This window comes from Rousettus aegyptiacus, unplaced genomic scaffold, assembly GCF_014176215.1.
Source record: "Rousettus aegyptiacus isolate mRouAeg1 unplaced genomic scaffold, mRouAeg1.p scaffold_m13_p_6, whole genome shotgun sequence".
Taxonomy (NCBI): domain Eukaryota; kingdom Metazoa; phylum Chordata; class Mammalia; order Chiroptera; family Pteropodidae; genus Rousettus; species Rousettus aegyptiacus.
In genome coordinates, this window is record NW_023416309.1 from 18,101,447 (window position 1) to 18,121,417 (window position 19,971).

At 33.0% G+C, this 19,971-nt stretch overlaps 1 protein-coding gene across 3 annotated transcripts in view; it reads left to right on the forward strand.

The window, feature by feature from the left end:
• CTNNA3 (catenin alpha 3) overlaps positions 1-19,971 on the forward strand; it is a 1,366,626-nt gene that overhangs the window by 81,915 nt on the left and 1,264,740 nt on the right. For all 3 annotated transcript variants that reach the window (XM_036222548.1, XM_036222546.1, XM_036222547.1), the window contains exon 4: positions 12,098-12,264. In XM_036222548.1, the coding sequence (XP_036078441.1) occupies positions 12,098-12,264 (167 nt within the window). The remainder of the gene's footprint in view (positions 1-12,097; positions 12,265-19,971) is intronic.

A 19,971-nucleotide genomic window follows, 5' to 3' on the forward strand; every position in this document is an offset into this window, starting at 1 on the left:
TATTCTTTTTTTGTGTGCTTTTCTATTCCCATCTCAGTGAGATTTGGGAAAGACTTGGTTAAATAAGAGTGCTCAGGGTGCCATTTTAAAAGAACTGCTGGACTCGGTGGACTTCTCAGTTGACGGAGTGGTCTGAACAAAGGTAAATTAATAGTGTTAACAGGAATATGGTAAAGTTTACTTGGCAGAAAATGGATTAAGTGAATAAATAATTTAGGGCTTGCTGATTCAGAGTTGAACTCACGTTGGAAAAAAAGATTATTATTTGATATTTTAGGGATTAGGAAATAACTATAAGTTCTTAAGCAGTTGAATGCTATTATGAATATAGTTTAGCAGGTTAGGTTTAATTGTTAAAAAGCATGAAACCTCTGAAGGCAGTTTTCAGGGCAGTTTTCCAGAAAAAAATAAACGGCTCTTTACTTTTACATTCTGGCTTAATATTCAATCCTGGCTTTTCTGGGCCTCGTGGAAACTGTAAATAACATAATAATACAGAACAAATTCCTTTCCCTTTAAATTATTACAGTGAGTTCTGTTATTTGAAACTATGATTTCTGTCAGATACATATGACAAGACAAGATTTGTATTTTAGGAGCATACTCATATTAACTAAGATCATGAGGCTTAAGATGTCAAATCAGAACTGATTTTTAATTTATAATGAATAATAAAGTTATTATGCAGAACAAAACACACCACTCAATCAGTATGTTTTCTCATTGTAGACAGATCAATATTAGGAACATAAATGATAACCAGAAGATGGCTTAGCGAACATGGAAATAGTATAAAGGAAGTATGTAGTATAAACTGAATGTTTAATGATATAAAGTTAAAATCATCAGATTAATCTATTATTTCTACATAGATAATTTTACCAATAGGTAAGATTTATAGTATTTAAAGTTTATTATATAAAGCTTTTATATAATAAAAGTGTTTGGGTAAATATGACCAATTTTTATCATTTTTTTTTTTTTTATGGTTGATTCAATTCCTCCTTTAGACATGCTACTTTAAAGCAATATGTAGTCAAGATTAGCCACTATCTGAAGCCAGGGATCCATTTGGTTTCTGAAGATGACTGATCATTTACTCTTGCAATATAGTTTATTATAACCATTTTCTTGGATGTGAAAGAAAATTCCTTTCTCCTTTTGGTATATCTCTCCTCCAATCCCTTGTGTATGTGATGACTAGAGAATTTGATTCCAGTGGGTTATTTTCTTTCCTATATTTTCAAATATCATTCCTCAAATATAGCTAATAAGTAGAGAGTATGTCTTTTAACATTGTTTTTCCCATATCAGTGTGAGAAGCTTTGGGTTAGAGACTCTCCGAGTTAATTAATGGTAATATTTTAAGAGAATTGTAAAATGATCAGATTTAACTGGTCACCCAAGGTATTCTTACAGAATCAGAGCTTACTAACTCATTTCTAAGAAAAGAATAGTAAGAGAGGCTGGATTAACTTTGAAATATCAGTGATGTTATAGCAGTGAGTATGCATAAATCTAGGTAAATGAATTAAATTTTCCATGTGATAAAATATTATAATAAAAATAAAACTAAGAAGTTTGGTTACAAAGGATTTTAGGAGCCAGTACATCTGAATGCCTGAGGGGTCTATTTAGTAAAGGAGTTAGTGAAGTTAGTTGAAGAGCATGTTATTTACAGCAACACTATTTTTGGACACACTTGTGTCCCCAAATTAATGAAAATTTAGTATCACAGAATAGAGAAGTTTCTGATAGTGAAAGGGAATAAGTACTAAAGAAAATGGGGTTAAATAAGAGAAAAAATTTTAATGAGGACTCCACTTAAAAATAGTACTGCATGAAAATTGCAATTATTATTCTAAATCAGCTCACAGATTTGGCAAACCCTGGTCTAACAACTGACAACTAGAAAAAACTATGAAATTAAGAATGATTTTACTTAAATGTGCATGGACCTGTAACATTAAATGAATCCTTGATTGCTAGATTGTATTCTTGAATATTTATACTTACCCTTTACTCTGTGCTAGCACATTATACAAGTTGATATTTACTTCTTGCTCTTCTTTACTTTTTGATGCTAGGCATTCCCAGTGAGATTTGCTGTTTTATCTTCCTCACCAAATATTCACAGCCTATAATGATAATCCAAAGAAGACATTAACAGCTTTCCCTCCCACATTACAAAAGTTTTTATTTCTACCCCTCTAAACCCCCAATATTTTGACCTCTTCTTTTTGCCTTAGCCTGTGGCATTAATGTAGGTCAGTAAATATCAGTTTCAACCACTCCTGGAGGGAGGTATTTGGAATTGAGAGTCACTATTGACAGTCCACTGGCTATGGGCAGTTGAACCCCTAAAATTGCGTGGCTGATAGCAAGGGCTTCGAGATGGACAAAGGTAGGAAGGTTTGCTGAAGCTCCACAATTAAGAAAATTGTTTGAAATGGTTTCATGGGAATAGCTTTGATTTTGACATGATAAATCTTCACACAAAAAAGATATAAAATATTAATATAGTAGTGAGGACACATTTGAATTTTAAGAACTCTGCATTTAGCTAGTAGTTTTCTCTGGGCACTACTAGCTTTCATTTGTTTTCTTTATCATGTTTCTGTATTCTTTGCATTTGCATAATAAGGAAATTGATATCAAAAAAGTATATGACTTGCTTGAGATTTCATGGAAAGTTAGTGAACAAGCTAGGTTTGCTGGCTGTTGATCCTGTAGTTCTTTATTATTAGGCTTTGGATGTGAGAAGAAAATTCATAACTCTATTTGGTATTATACCGGGAGCATTATTTGAAGCTGGCTGAACTTTCTTCAGGAAACCATTTCACTGAAGCATATGGAAAATTCCTGAGATGCTAAAATTATTAGATATATAAATACTATAGCCAAAAGAATGCTGGGTCAAATTTTATATTTTTAAGAGATAAACCAGTCTTTAGATTGGCTAGGATTTTCAGGCCAGGTCCATACATTTAGCTTATTTAAGACATGAAAACCAAATAAAGATTTTATGAAAAATAATTGGCTTTTTAGAGCTACATTCATATATATCGAAATGGAGATACTTTTTAGTTATATGAATTTTTTGTGTGTGTATGTGTGGAGTATTTAACAAAAAAAGAGATTATAAAAAAGATTATAAATGTATATTAGTTCATTTATCTCAGGTGAAGAGCTAGCAGACAGTTTCTGTGAAGGGCCAGATAGTAATTATTTTAGGTTTTGTGGACCATATGCTGTGTGTTGCAACTACTCAACTCTGTTCTTGAAGTGGGACAACAGCCATAGAAATGTTTAGAAATGAACCATAGAAACAAACAAACAAAAAATGCCTATATTCTAATAAAACTTTATTTATGCACACTGAAATTTGAATTTCATATAATTTCTACAAGTCATGATATATTCTTCTTTTTAATTTTTTTCCTCTCAACCATTTGAAAATGTAAAAGTTATTCTTAGTTTGTTGTTTGTACATAAACAGGGCATTCTGGATTTGGTCTGTTTTCTGACCTTGTTTTAGATAAAAGAACTGAGAATCCAAGGAGTTTCAAAATCATTTTATCTGTTATGTGTTAAGCATCTTGTTTCTTAGACTAAATTTGTCATTGGTGGACAAAATAAAATGAAAAGACAATGAAAACTGCTGTTAATTTTTGTGCAAAAGAAAACCAATTTGAATAGCTCATTTTTTTTTGTTTTGACAACATAGTGAGCTTTATAGGGTTCCCAGAGGTTTCTGAGGGAGGTGCATTCTGGTTTGAGTTTTGTAGTGGTGTTAACAAGAGTTTTCAACATCCTTCCCCCAACCCCAACTCTTTTAATAATCTCGATATTCCCCTCATGGAAAATAGTTGCAGTGTGACTACCACTTTTTTTTACTACATTATAATAATTATTCACTGTACATAATAGTTATTATGGTGACAGTTTCTATTACACTTACATATACATTCATTCTCTTTTCTTTTATCTCCTGTACAGGTAAGTTTTCAGTCTCTTGCTTTTGACTAAAAAAATGTGACATCTTTAAACAGTCAAAAAATAATCTCTACAAAGGGCCTTACCAAAACCCTTGTACTTTTAAACTAAATTTTAATAATTTAAATTACATATTTGTTAGAAAATCTTTTTATGTGATTATTGGCTATTTATATTTCTTCTCTGGAGAAGAAATCCTATTTCCATTTAAAAGTTGAGTTATTTGTCTTTTAAATATTGAGCTGTAAGAATTTTTAAAATAGATTCTGGATATGGCTCATCATATATGATTTACAAAAATTTTCTCCCATTCTGTAGGTTATCTTTTCACTTTCTTGATGTTAAAGTCCAAAGATGTAAAAAAAAAAAATTAAGTTGCTGCATTGAGTTGTTACTGACATACAAAAAATGGTGATATTTAATGTATACAATTTGACGTGTTTGGAGATGAAATACACCTGGGAAATTAATCACGATCAATGCCATAAACTTATCCGTTACCTCCAAATATTTCCTCACTTCCCCTAATTTATTTATTTATTTTTACCTTTTGTGTGGTGAGAGCAATTAACATAAGATCTACCCTCTTAGCAAAATTTTAACTATTAATAGTATTGTAATCATAGTATTGTTAATAATAGGCCTGTGATGCACAGTAGATATCCAGAACTTTTTTCTTTTGTGTAACTGAAAGTTTGTACCTTGTGATCAATGTCTTCCCATTTTGCACCCTACCCCAAACCTTTGGCAACCACCATCTTATTCTCTGCTTTAATGAATTTGACTATTTTAGGTTCCACATAAAAGTGAGATTATGTGGTATTTGTCTTTCTGTGTCTGGATTATTTCACTTAGCATAATGCCCTCAAGTTCCATCCAGTTGTTGTAAATGGCAAGATTTTCTTCTTTCTTAAGGTTGAATAATGTTTCATTGTACGTGATAGCACGTTTTCTTTATCCACTTATTTTTCAATGCATGTTTATATTGCTTTACATCTTTGCTATTGTGAATAATGCTGCAGTGAACATGGGAGTGCAGATATATCTTTGAGATTCATATTTCAATTCCTTTGGATATATAATCAGAAATGAGATTGTTAGATCAAATGGTAATTCTATTTATAATTACTTGAGGATTTTCCATTCTGTTTTCCATAGTGGCTGTACCAATTTACATTTCCATCAATAGTGTAAAAGTTTTTCCTTTTCTCTACATTCTCACCAACAGTTGTTGTCCTTTGATTTTTTGATAACAGCCATCCTAACGGGTATGAGATAATAACTCATTGTGGTTTTGGTTTGCATTTCCCTGATGATTAGTGATGTCTAATACTTTTTCATATACTTGTTGGCCTTTTGTATGTCTTCTTTGGAGAAATGTTTATTTAGGTCATTTGTCCATTTTTTAAAAATAATTAATTATTATATTTTTTTATAGTGACATTGGTTAACAGAATCCAGTTTCAGCTGCACATTTTAACAGTAAGGCATATATACATTGTGTGTTCACCTTCCATAGTTATATTTATTTCTGTCACCACATATTTGACTTCTTTTACCTCATCTACTTACCTCCTCTCCCTTCCTTCTACCCTCCAGTGACTACTAGTGTATTGTCCATGTCCATGAGTCTCTGTCGATTTGCCCATTTTTAAAAATTGGGTTACTTGTATTTTTGATATTGAGTTGTAGAAGCTCTTTGTATATTTTGGATGTTAACTTATAAAAAAATGGTCTGCTAATATTCTCCCCATCCCATAGGTTGCATTGTCATTTTGTTAATTGTTTTCTTTGCTGTGCGGAATCTAGTTTGATGTAATCTCACTTATCTACTTTTGCTCTTGTTTCCTGTGTTTTTGGTGCCATAATAAACCATTGCCCAGTCAAATGTCGAGAAGATTTTTCCTTTAAGAATTTTATTGTTTCAGGTTTTACATTTAAGTACTCAATCCATTTTGAGCTGATTGTTGTATACAGTGTGGAAAAAGGGTCCAATTTCATTCTTTTGTATGCAGATATCCAATTTTCCCACCATCCCCATTTATCAAAGAGACTATCTTTTCCCCATTGTGTATTCCTAGCACTTCTATTGAAGTTCAACTGACTACATATATATGTGTTTATTTCTGCGCTCTATTTTCTGTTCCATTGGTCTATATGTCTGTTTTTATACCAGTACTATACTAGTTTGATTATTATGGCTTAATAATACATATTGAAATTAGGAGTATGATATCTCCAGCTTTGTTTTTCTTGCTCAAAATTGCTTTGGTTATTTGGAGTCTAAGGTTTTAAATTTTGATTAAGTCTAACATATCAAAATTTTAATTTAATTTATTTGGTAGCATATATAAGATATTATTGCCCAACCTAACATCATGAAGTTATACGCCCATGATTTTCTCTGAGAGTTTTATAGTTTTAGCTCTGGCATAGGTCTACGATTCATCTTGAATTCACTTTTGTGTATGGTGTGAGATGGAGGTCCAACTTTATTATTTATTTACTTGTTCTGCATGCAACTATCCAATTTGTTGAAAATACTATTACTTTCTCACTCTATTTTCATGGCACCTTTGTTAAAAATTGATTGACCATAAATGTAAGGGTTTATTTTGGGATATCAGTTCTATTTTTGACTATAGCTTTCTAGCAAGTTTTGAAATTGTGAAGTGTGATTCCTGCAACTTTGCTCTTTCTTTTTTCAAGATTCTTTTGGCTTTCTCAAGTCCTTTGCATTTCCATATGAATTTTAGGTCCAACTTGTCAATTTCTTCAAAAGAACCAGCAAAATTTTGATAAGGATTGTGCTTAGACCTTAGGTTGATCTGTAGATCATCTTGAGAAGTATTGCTGTCTTAAGAATATTCAGTTTTATCCTCTGTGAACATGTGATATCATTTCATCTTTTTTTGGTGTGTGGGGGTCTTCTTTAATTTCCTTCAGCTTTCAAAGTAGTTTTTAAAGAAATAACAGATTTTTTTAATACTCTTATTTAATAAGTTTACATATTTAGTAAAATTACATAATTATGTACTCTATCAAGAGTCCCAAGCATCATGTAGTTTTCTATTCTGGTCTGGGAACAAGTACTATTCCTAGCTCTGTATGAGTGCCAAGTACTGTTACTTCAAATTCTTTTGGATAGTTCTTTCCTTAGCCTTGGTTAGTTTCTTCCTATGTATGTGTTGACCAGTATTTAACTGAATACTCAGGTGACAGCCTCTGCAGATCTTGAGTTCTCTCTCTGTGTAGTTTTCTTCTTTCTTACTCTCTGTTGTGTGTACTTGAGATGCCACAATCTCCCTGGATTTTCAGCTTTGTCTCTTCAGCTCAGAAAGTTTGCCAGACTATGTTTTAGTTTCTCCTTCCTGTGCGTGACCTGGAAAGTTTTTCAAGGTAGTAAGGTGGGGCTATCAAAGGTTTCTCCCAATTATTTTTCACTTCTCAGGGATTACTGTCCTTTATTGCTTGATGTTCAATGCCCTTATAACCATTTTTTAAAAATGTAGTTTATTCATTTTTGGTTGTTTCGGGTAGGAAAGAAATCTGGTCTTTGTTACTTTGCTTTGGCTGGAATCAAATTATAATTTTTAATCAGACTTTGCTGAGAGTTTGAAGATAATGAGAGGGAAATAAAACACAGCCCATAGTTTACAATGACAAACATATGCACCTGCATTCTGAATCCGTAGGTTCTTCTGATATCCTTATAACTTGCAAGCCTGAGTCTACACAGCAGCAGCTGGCTTTTGACTCGTCCCTCTACCATGAGATTTTTTTTTTTATTATACAAAATATTTTTGCTCTATGTAGTCAAACTGCCTCAAACATTTAAAGGAGTGCCTGCCTGTACCCCTCTTCTCTTTCTACATTTAGGACTTAGTTGAGTTCATCCTACCCTCTACCCTGCAAAAAAACAAAACAAAACAAAACAAAACAAAACAAAACAAAACAAAAAAAAAACACAAAAAACCCAAAAACAAACAAAAAACAATTGGCTCTAAAGTTAAATTTCAAGCTTCTATCTCTTAGGAGCTTTCAAATTAAAAATGGCTGTTTCCCAATTTAAAATAAATAAAACCAAACCCTCAGTTCTGAGTCTTAGCCTGAGAACCCCCTTTTACCAGTACATGCTATTATATATTGAATCAATTAATACATACTAGTGCATTTACATGTGTATGGTCTATTAAAACACACAAAGAAGGGTGGCCAGAGGTATATATGAGAAATCGCAATTGAATCATAAATTTAATGTTAATTATAAAAGTTAGTGGAAATTTAATTTTTGTTTCTTGAACCTTTTCATTTTGATTGTTCCCCTTTCTCCTCTGGATGTTTTGTTTATACAGTATTTTCTTTGATTTTCAAGTTTATAACCAATATAATCACTTTTAGGAAGTGAAGTGTTTTTAAATATAGCAAAGGAACTTGTTATTTAAAAGAACCATGTAGGTATCTTTTATAAAATGAAGAATATTTTGTCTACTTGGTCAAGAATTTTTCATTTTTACTTCCAGAGTTTATTCATATAAAGTTTTTATAGAGAAAATTTTTTATATTCAGAATTTTTCATATATTACACTTACATATGTACAAGATGTACCTATATAAATTTTTGTAGAATATATACCTTCTTACCTTATTCAAGGAGGCATTTCATAACTGATTTTCTGAAGATTAAAAAAAGCATATTTGATAGGAAAAAGATAAAATGAATTCAGTAGAAGGAAACTTTTCAAAACTGGTTCTTGTGCTATTTTCAAGGACTTTAGTAAATTGCTTTTATGTATGGAGCGGAATCTTTTGAAGATAAATGTAGTTTTTTATTTGTATGCATTTTAAAAGTGAAATTCCTAATCATTATTAAACTTTAAAGTAGAAGCATTATAAGAAATATGGGGATGACATTAAAAAAAATAGACTCTCATATGTAGAACTTATATAAACATGGATGTTATATTCTAAACAGAAAAGAAATTTGTTGCACCTTTTTTTCCAAGTGAATTAGGAAAGTAGCCATTTTTCTCCTGACACAAGTCACTTTGACAGTGAACTGGCTAAATTCCATACACCAGCTATTTTTGTCATTAGCTGGAACATGTTGCTCTTACCTAGAACATTCCTCTATGTGTCCTCTGACACCTCAGGCAGAGTTAGGTCCTTCTCTATGCCTTTCTATGAGCCCAGCTTTGATCACACCACAGTGTTCATTGGCTCTCATTTGTTAACTTCTTGTGCTGCAAAATTGCTTCATATTGACCTCTATATCCCAGATGCCTAAGGTAGAGCTGTGTTTATAGGAAACAACAAGTGTTCATCAAAGGGCAGTTGGATAATATTCACTCACATATTCATTCAGCAACACACATTCAATGTATTAATACAGGCAATAGAATAGGCACTATTCTAGACCCTGGGAATACTCTAGTGACCAAGACCAATGCAGCTCTTACTCTGTTATGATTTAGAAGAAAAGACATGCTTTGATACAAGCATTACAATTAATGATGATGAAAGTTATGATAGGACTGTAAGACCTACTTTAGTAATGGGGGTCTAAGGCTTCCTAGAAGCAATGTTTACATTGGGACCAGAAGTATGAACTGAAATCAGTTGAAAAGGGTTGGGAGAATTTCAGAGGAGGGAGGGGAACAAGTCCAGTAATAGGAATTTAACTTGTTGAATATTAATGCATACAAAGATCAACTTTTTTTCTCTCAACAGTGCTACTTGGTTGACTCTTTATATTCCCTTAATGGAGATAAAATTGTAAAGTTGTTCCAAGTTTAAATAATCTTTTTCTGAATATGGCTCATCAGCCAGTTGTTGAACATGTCAACGTTTTTAGTTAAGAACACATAATTCTTTTTTTTTAATGTGTATTCAGTTTTAGTATAAGAAGTCAAAGATAGTGTTCTATATAGGATATTGTAACTTTCCTATTCAGAATAACAACAAAAAAGATAATCTTTTGGTGGAAACTTATCTGCTTTCTAAATTTTGGAGATCACTTTAAGTTTTTAGTCTCCTATCATCAATTCTGACTTGCAGAGAAACACATAAAAATCACCATTTACTGGTCTTAAAAATTTACCATCTTTACTAGAAATTTTCTGGGAAAATAACAGCTAATGCTTCTTGAGTGCTTTACATTTTCATATACTGTGCTAAACATATACTATGAACTATATCTTATTTAAACATCCTAGAAACACTGTGAGATAAGTAATATTTTTATCCCTTTTCTATAGATGAGAACACTGAAAGTATTTAAGTGTCTAAGTCTCAGAACTACAAATGATGGGTTAGAATTTGATCTCAGAAGTGTCTGACTTAAGAATCTCAGTTCCTAACCTGATATTGCTTAAGAGAACTAAAAGTGATATTTTAACTGAGATAGTCTCATACCCTCTTCATAGGTTTTCTCCATTATGGATTAAAGTAAATAAAATAAACCTTTTCATATGTTGGTGAGATGGTTGTGTTTTGGAGAATTTTTTGGCTATAAATTCATTTGCACCTTGACTCAGCAATTCAACTTTTATAAGTTTATCCTACAGCTAAATTTTCTCATGTGTGCAAAGATTTGTGTCACGAGTGTTTTTTGCAGTATTGTTTAAATAGGAAAATGTTGGAAATGATTTGTGTTTTCAATAGAGGTCTAGTAATATAAGTTACAGTATATCAATAAAATGTAAGTTTAGTCAAGCATTAAAAAAATGACGATTTCAGCTAATCAAGTCTTTACGAAGTTGTGAGCACTTCTCTTACATAATTCTCATAAAAATTGTGGGTATTATTATTATTAGCTACATTTACAGAGGAGAAAAATGAGGCATAAAGAGGTAGTAAGCCAGAAACTGAAGCAGAATGGCTTCAGAGCCCACTGTTAATTACTAAGCTGTAATTATGTCCTAGTCATCTCTTTCACATCTTAATGTGAAAAGAAATTAAATTGATAAGTGAAAAGAGCAAATTGTAGAGAGATTTTATAGTATACCATTTAAGAAAAGGATCTACATATTTTCAATGTCCCATTTATTACATATAAAATATCTATGTTTTCCTATGATGTAAAATATCTCTATAAAAATACATTCATATATAAATGTATATGAATATGTGAGTATATTTGTAAAATACATATAAAACAAATATATACATATAAATGTACATGCGTGTACATGTATGCATGCACATAAAATATTCATGGAAAATTTTCTGAGTGGATATACAAGAACTTAATGGTTATTTGGGATTAGTATGGAGACTTAAAAAATTTTCACTCTATTCTCTTCAGTATGGTGAACTATTTTAAAATTAATGAACACATATTGCTTTCTTATTACAAATAAGTTTAAATTGAAAAACTAAAAAAATAGTGGATGTGGTAATTCTTTAACAATTACGTTACTGGAAAGGGGTAAAGAGGGACTTTTCATTTTTATACCCTTCTGAATTGTGAACTTTTAGAAATGAATGAGTACATGTTACTTTTAAAATAAAATGTATTTTAATTGAAAAAACTTTAAAAACAGTAGACAAATTTCTCTAATAGCTGTGTATTATGAAATGTTATTTCTGTGGCTAAGTTTAGGACATAGTTTATTATATTGACAGTTAAAGATTAATCTGCCTATGTTAAAGTTTTATCAGAGAACTACTGTCTTATTACCTTAAAGGCTAGCTCTTTCAAATATCCATTGAATTGGAAAGTAACTCAATGAAGATTTACCTTATTTTTATAAACGAGATTGTTTCTAGTTGAAGTCTTAGTAATGAAACCTTTCACAGGAAATGAGATTCAGAAATGCAGAAGCTGATAGCAATTTTACTAGATGTTGCTAGTCAATTGAGCACAGTTTTCTTGCAGGAAAATGGTATTATGCTTCTAACGCCAGAGCTTTATAAAAAAAAAACCAATGTCAATTCAAAACCGCATTGTTTATTAAGAGACGATGGCCTAGTGTCAACTGACAGTATTTAAATATTATGCTTAGTCATGGAATGTACTTGGAATTAGGCTGGATGATAAATGCTGCAAAAGGCAGAGCTGAAACTTAAAATACGACTTATTTTGGGTTGTGTTTTTCAGGTGAAGCTCTGAAAATATCAGCTGAGAGATTTGCGGATGACCCTTGTTATCTCCCAAAAAGGGAAGCTGTGGTTCAAGCCGCCCGTGCCTTGTTGGCTGCAGTTACCAGACTCCTTATCCTCGCAGACATGATTGATGTCATGTGTCTCTTGCAGCACGTGTCAGCTGTAAGTAAAAGATGGCTTAATTTACCTTGGCATTGTTCTTGCTTCTAATTCCATCCTCTAAACCTGGCATCAATCTTAGTGCATCCTGTTCTCACCCTTGTTTCTTAATGTCACCTAGCAGAAGCTGATTGGATTGGGTTATGAAACTAATGTATATCTCGAAAGAACAAAGCCAGAAGTTAGTCTTAAAGCCAGTGGAAAATGAACAACAGAAGATGGCTTACTGATAAAGAAATGGCTAGGAGAAAGTTCTAGACTTCGACTAATTATTATGTCCTATATAAATATATAAACAAATACATATAACATAGTTCTATAAATCAGATAAATTATACATATATAAATGTAATTTATACATTTATATATGTATAATTATATATTACATATATAATTATACATATATATGTAATATATATGTATAATTAATATATAATTATATATTAATTATAATTAATATATAATTTAAGACATTTGGAAGTTTATTCTAGTTTGTAAGTGAATATTACTTTTCCAGCTCCTTTTGATGCAAGGTAAACATGTTTATAGGTAGTCTGTGATATCTGTAGTAATCCATTATGAAAATGTATAAATGGATTTAGTATTAGTAAAGAATGTATTTAAACTTGGTGACTGTAAAGGGATCAAGATAGCTTGCTTGCTTTATTTTGCTAGGCAAATCAAATTAGCAAAATTTTGGTAGAAAGAAAATTTTATTAGAGTCTTTTTATACTTTTTTAATTTATTGAGTTCGACCAAGTCATTAGTAGCATACAAACAAAAAGGTCGCAAAGAACCTCTCTGCTCCATCTTCTAATATATAGGACCCTTACTCTCCTGTCCATAAATAATACAGCTACATTTCCATAAAAGTACCTGGTGACTGTTACCACATCATTAAGCAAATAACAGCCTTGTCTGGTTGACTTTCTTGTCAAAATCATTTTCTCTAATTGTAAGGTTAAACTTTTCTTTGCATCTTTATCTTACTCACTAATGCTTATTTTAACCCTAATGTAGAATGACTGACCCTTTATTATTTCATATTCCTTTCTTTTGATAGTTTTATTACTGCAAAAAAGCAATTTGGCACTTTTTGTTATTTAAGCAGCTTTTAAAGAAAGGGATTAGTTCTCATCACCAGGAGCCGTCTACTAGTAGATTAGTAAGAAAGATTAATTGAGCAATATTTCTTGTTATTTTGTTATTGGTTTGTTGAATATTTTTAAATAACCCCTAAACATTTCTTAGATTCATTTTTTCATACGTGAATACGGACACTAAAAATGCTGTAACCAAGAAGTAGGAATGAAAGATTAAGGGCCAGGTAGTTTCTAATTTCAGCGACTCAATATTTTTTATATTTTAGACTCTAGATTTGTAGAGATAGAGCAGAATGAAAGGCTTTTGTAAGTTGAAAATTGCCACCTGTATAATCAATTAAGAAGTAATTGTATATATAAAGACCCCAAACACCTTCACTATGATTTTGAGAGCCACTAACTGTTAGGTACAGTGCTGGGTAATTCACACATATCGTGCCATTCAAATGAAGCAAAAGGTAATAGTACATCAAAGAAAAGCAATGGTGAATCAAAGAAAAGCAAAATTATTGCAAAAATTTTTTTTGCAATAAAAATTATAGTTAATATTTATTGAGTTTTTATAATATGCCAAGCAGCGTGCTGGATTTTCTTCTTTAATTCAATCCTCATAGCAACCCTATGATTATTATTCCTTTTAAAAAATTTATTTTTCCCTTATGGTTGACACAATATTATTTTAGTTTCAGGTAATCAGCATAGTGATTAGACATTTATTTTACAAAGTGATCACCTTTAGAAGTCTCATACCCATCTGATATCATACATAGTTATTATAATATAACAATATTCCTTATGCTGTACTTTACATTCCTGTGACTGTTTTAATAACTAGCAACATGAACTTCCTAATCCCTTCACTTTTTTTCACCCATTCCCAAACCCTCCTCCCACTTGGCAGTCATCAATTTGTTCTCTATATCTATGAATTTGTTTGTTTTGTTTGTTTATTTTGATTTTTAGATTCCACATATAAGTGGAGATCCCAGGGAATTTATCTTTTTTCATCTGTTTTATTTCATTTAACATAATACTCTGTAGTTCATTCATGTTGGCGGAAATAGCAAGATTTCATTCTTTTTTGTAGTCAGAGTATAATAATGGAATATAATATTCCATTGTGCGTGTGTGTACATGTATACACACACACATATACACCACTTTTTACCACTTTGTCTGTCGATGGACACTTAGGTTGCTTTCACATCTTGGCTATTTTAAATAATGCTGAAGCAAACATAGGAATGCATATATTTTTTTCAAATTAGTGTTTTAGATTTCTTCAGCTAAATACCCAGAAGTAGAATCTCCTGGTTTTATTGAAATATAATAGAAAATTAGTTGCTCATTTTACATTAACAATTCAATGAGTTTTTTGTCAATTATAGTTGGCATACAATAATATATTTGTTTCAGTTGTACAGCATAGTGATTAGAGATCTACATAACTCACAAAGTGATCACCCCACTCAATCTAGTACTCCTTTTTCTCCCTTACATGTTTATTACATTATTAACTATTTTCCTTAAGCTACACTTTGTATCTCCATGCCTATTTTGTATCTATCCATAGGTACTTCTTAATCCCTTCGCCCTTTTTTTCCATCCCCCCAACCCTCCTCCCATCTAGTGGTCCTCAAAATATTCTCTGTATCTATGAGTTTATTTCTGTTTGTTGTTGTTGTTGTCGTTGTTGTTGTTGTTTATTTTGTTCTTTAGATTCCACATGTACATGAAATCATGTGATATATGTCTTTCTCTATCTGACTTATTTCATTCATCATAATACCCTCTAGGTCTATCAAGGGAATATCTTTTTCCATCCCCTTCCTCTTAGTCTGTATGTGTCTTATAATCTGAAGTGAATCTCTTGTAGGGTGCATATGTAGGGGTCTAGTTTTCTTACCCATTCAATCACTCTATCTTTTGGTTGGAGCACTTAATTCTTTTCCATTTGAGGTAATTATTGATAGAAATGTAGTTACAACCATTCTTTATTCCTTTTTTTGATGCATTTTTTTTTTTCAAAGAAATCCTCCAACATCTCCTGTAATACCGGCTTGGTGTTGATACATTTCTTTAGTTTACTTTTGTCTGGGAAGCTCTTTATCTGTCCTTTGACTCTTGAAGGGTAAAGTATTCTTCGTTGTGGATCCTGGGTTTTCGTCATGTTGAATATTTTGTGCCAAGTCCTTCTGTCCTGCATAGTCTTTCGAAAAATCAGCTGCCTGTCTTATGCGTGCTCCCCTGTAGGCAACTAACTGCTTTTCTCTTGCTGCTTCCAAGGTTCTCTTTTTGTATTTAACCTTTGGCATTCTAATTATGACATGTCTTGGTGTGGGCCTCTTTGGATTCATTTTTTTGGGGGAAACTCACTGAACTTCCTGAGGTTGTATGTCTATTTTTTTCAACAGGTTAGGGAAGTTTTCCATCATTATTTCTTCAAATAGCTCTTCAACTTTTTGTTGCCTTTCAGGTACCCCTATGACATGGATATTTTTATCTTTAATTGTGTTTCATAGGCTCCTTTAATTATTATAGTCTTTGTTTCTTTTTTCTTGCCATTATGATTGAGTGTCCTTGGCTTCCGCATTCTCTATATTGGTGATTCGATCTCTCAAACTTACTCTTCATCTCAGATAGTGTTCTTCATTTCTGATTTGTTCCTTTTTATAATTTCCATTTCCATTTTTATCTTTTTTATCTCCTTGCTAAAGTTCTCAATGAATTTATCTAAAATTCCTCTAAGTTCATTGAGTATCTTTATAACCAGTATTTAGAACTCTGCATCTGTTAGATTGCTTGGCTCCATTATTCCTGGATCTCTGTTCTGTTCTCTCATACGGTTTCTTCTTCTTTGTCTTTCCATTTTGGCTGGCTTCCTATATCTGTTTCTATGTACTAAGCAAAGCTCCTAAGTCTCTCAGTCTTATTAGTGTGGCTTTGTGTAGTTGGTGTCCAGTGGCACAGTCTTAAGAGGGGTTCAACTGCAGGCCAAATTTAGCTTCAGTCTTTGCCCCTCCGGAGCCATACATTAAGATTCACCAAGCAATCCACAGATGCTGTGCTTATAGTTGCCTCAGGATGCCATACCAAAAGCCAAGGCCCACTGTTACCAGTGTGAGTCTTGGCTCTGCTCAGCAAGGTGCATCAGATTTCCCAAGAACACAACTGGATGTGGGTTGGGTGGAGCCTTGCATTGGGGGAGGCAGAGTTTCAGGGAATCATCTGGGTGGAGCAACCTCTGCTATCTGGTTCGATGATGTCTCAGCTATGGTGGTGCTGTGTCTGCACACTGAGGCAGGTGGGGTGGGGGGGCTCAACAGAGGAACAATGGATACCCTCAGCAGTTCTGCCTGGCAGAAAGCCTTGCTTCCAGACCTCACTCCGACAACTTACAATCCTCATGTATGTCCCTGATGCCCCCCGTGGAGCCCGCCCAGGTCTGGTGCTCGGAATGAGCAGGTCTATCATTGTGGAAGTTCTCTCCTGAACTCAGGCCCTTTAAGAGGCATCTGCAGGGGCCGGCTGCTGCTGCCTAGCCTCTGTTCCACTCAGCCACTAGAAACCTGGCAGCCTGAGTCTTCACTGTTACCTACATTCTCTCATTGCAAGTTGATGCATTATTTTGCTCCCTAGCTATAGTGCTTCTGTTCATCTGGATCCTACACAACTTTGCTTATTGTTTGCTCTGTGTTTCTGTCACAACTTTAATGTGGTTGTAAGAGCAATGAACAAAGCCTCTATCATCTATGCCATTTTTTTCCCAGAAGCCTATTTTTAATTTTTTGAGCAGCCTCCATACTGTTTTCAAGTGGCTGCAGCAGTTTACAACCCCAACAGTACATGAGGGTCCTCTTTTCTCCATATCCTTGCTAGCGCTTTGTTGATCTGATGATAACCATCCAGGCATGTGTGAGGTGATATCTCATTCTGTTTTAATTTACATTTCTCTGATGATTAGTGATGTTGAGCATCTTTTTGTATGTCTATTGGCCAAGAGTATGCCATCTATGGCAAAATGTCTATTCAGGTCTTCTGCCTATTTTTTAATTGGGTTGTTTGTTTTTTGGTGTTAAGCTGTGTGAATTCCTTATAGATTTTGATATTAACTCTTTATCGGATGTGTCATTGGTGAGTATCTTCTTTCATTAAGTAGGTTGTCTTTTTGTTTTGCTGATGATTTCCTTTGCTTTGCAAAAACTTTTTAGTTTCTTGTAGTCCCATTTGTTTTCTTTTTTTTTTCCTTGCCCAAGTAGACATATCCAAAAGATATTATTAAGAGCAATATCAAAGAGTTTACTGCCTATAGTTTTATTTTAGGAGTTTTATGGCTTCAGGTCTTACATTTAAGTCTTAGTCCATTTTGAGTTTATTCTTGTGTATGGTTTATGAAAATGGTCTCACTTAATCTTTTTTGCATGTATCTGTCTAGTTTTCTCAAGATTTATTGAAGATACTGTCTTTACACGATTATATATTTTTGCCTCTTTGATCGTGAATGAATTGATCATATAGATGTGGATTTATTTTTGGGTTCTTTATTCTGTTTCATCAATTTATTTGTCTGTTTTTATGCCAATACAATGATGTTTTGATAACTATAGCCTTGTAGTATAGTTTGTTGATGTCACATAGTATGCTGAATTTGGTTTACTAATATTTTGTTGAGGATTTTTGTATGTGTGTTCATAGGGATATTGGCATATATATTTTCGTGACTTTGTTTTCTGGTTTTGGAATTAGAGTAATGCTAGCATTATAAAATGAGTTTGGGATTCTTCCCTCTTGAATTTTTTGGAATAATTTGAGAAGGATAGGTGTTAATTCTTCTTTGACCATTTGGGAAAATTCACCATCTAATCCAGGATTTTAGTTTGTTGGGAGTTTTTTGATTACTGATGCAATTTTGTTAGTAGTTATCGGTTCAAATTTTCTGTTTCTTCTTGACATTGTTGTGGAAAATTGTATGTTCCTAGGAATTTATCCATTTCTTTCAGATTGTCTAGTTTGTTGGCATATAATTATTCATATTATTTTCTTCTAATTCTTTATATTTCTGTGAAGTCAGTTGTCACTTCTCCTCTTTTACTTCTGATTTTATTTATTTGAGTCTTCTTTTTTTCCTGATGAGTCTCGTTAACAGTTTATCAAATCTATCTTTTCAAAGAACCAGCTCTTTATTTTATTTATCTTTTGTGTTTTAGACTATATTTTATTTACTTCAACTCTGACCTTTATTATTTCTTCCTCTGGCTTTGAGCTTTTTTTGCCTCTAGCTTCTTTAGATGTAAGGTTAAATGCTTTATTTAAGATTTTTCTTGTTTCTTGAAGTAAGCCTATATTTCTATTAGGATTGCTTTCACTGTGTCATTGATTCTGGGTCATTGTTTTTTCATTTTCATTTGTCTCAAAGTATCTTTTGAATTCTTTTTCAGCCTCGTCATTAACCCAGTTATTTAGTAACATGTTATTTAGCTTCCATGTGTTTGTGTGGTTTTCAGTTTTCTTCTTGTAACTGATTCCTAGTTTCATACCATTGTCATCAGAGAAGATGCTTGATATGACTTCAAACTTTTAAAATTTGTTGAGACTTGTTTTATGGCCTAACATTTGGTCTACCTTGGAAAATGTATGTATATTTTCCCTGAAAAGCACTTGAAAAAGATGTATATTATCCTGGTTTTGGTGAAATGCTCTAAAAATATCAATTAAGACTGTAAGCTGAGCCAGGCTTCTCATGTGGAAAAGCTGCTGGAAATGCCTCACACTGGGCGTCCAAGTTGGGTGGGTCACGGTCTCAGGGAATGACCAGGGCAAGGTGAAAGGTATTAGCCAGGTTAATGGAGACTCAGATTATTTGTCCACCTGTGCCCTGCCAGCTGTGTGGGGATAGCATTCAATATTGGAAAATTGGTTACTGACAACACTTTAATCCTGGAGAGAGCTTCACTGACCCCTCCCCATTATGGGCCTTGCTCTGAAGTTAGTCAATTCAGTTTCTCCCTGTATGTGCCTGGCACTTTTCCAGCTGCTGCCCCTGTATTGGAGCCCAGGGTGAGTGAATTTGTGAGCTAGCAAGTCTGCACAGGCCCCTCTAGAGGAGTTCCTGGATCTTTAGCAGCCATCTGTCTCACTCTGATGCAATTCCTGTTGGTTTTCACAGCCAGATGTTATGGGGATTCTCCTTCTTAACACTGGGCCAGGGAGCCAGGTGTTGGTTTGGGATCCCTCATTCCTCAGAGGAACTTCTGCAACTGAGCTATTCTTTCCAATTTTTTAATTGCCATATTGTGAGTGTGGGAGCTGCCTATTCTGTATCTCCACCCTGCTAGTCTCATTGTGGCTTCTTTATACCCTTAGTTATAATACTTCTGTTCAGCTAGTCTTCAGGTGATTCTCAATGATGGTTGTTCTATAATTTAATTGTAATTTTGATATGGTCGTGAGAGGAAGTGAACATAGCATTTATCTAGTCTGCCAGCTTGACTGGAAATCTCTGTGATTCCTATTTGACAGATGAAAAAACTGAGGCATATTAAATTTAATAAACTTGCTCAAGGCAATAGGAAAAACATTTGAAACTGAATTCTTCAAGAGTTAGAAC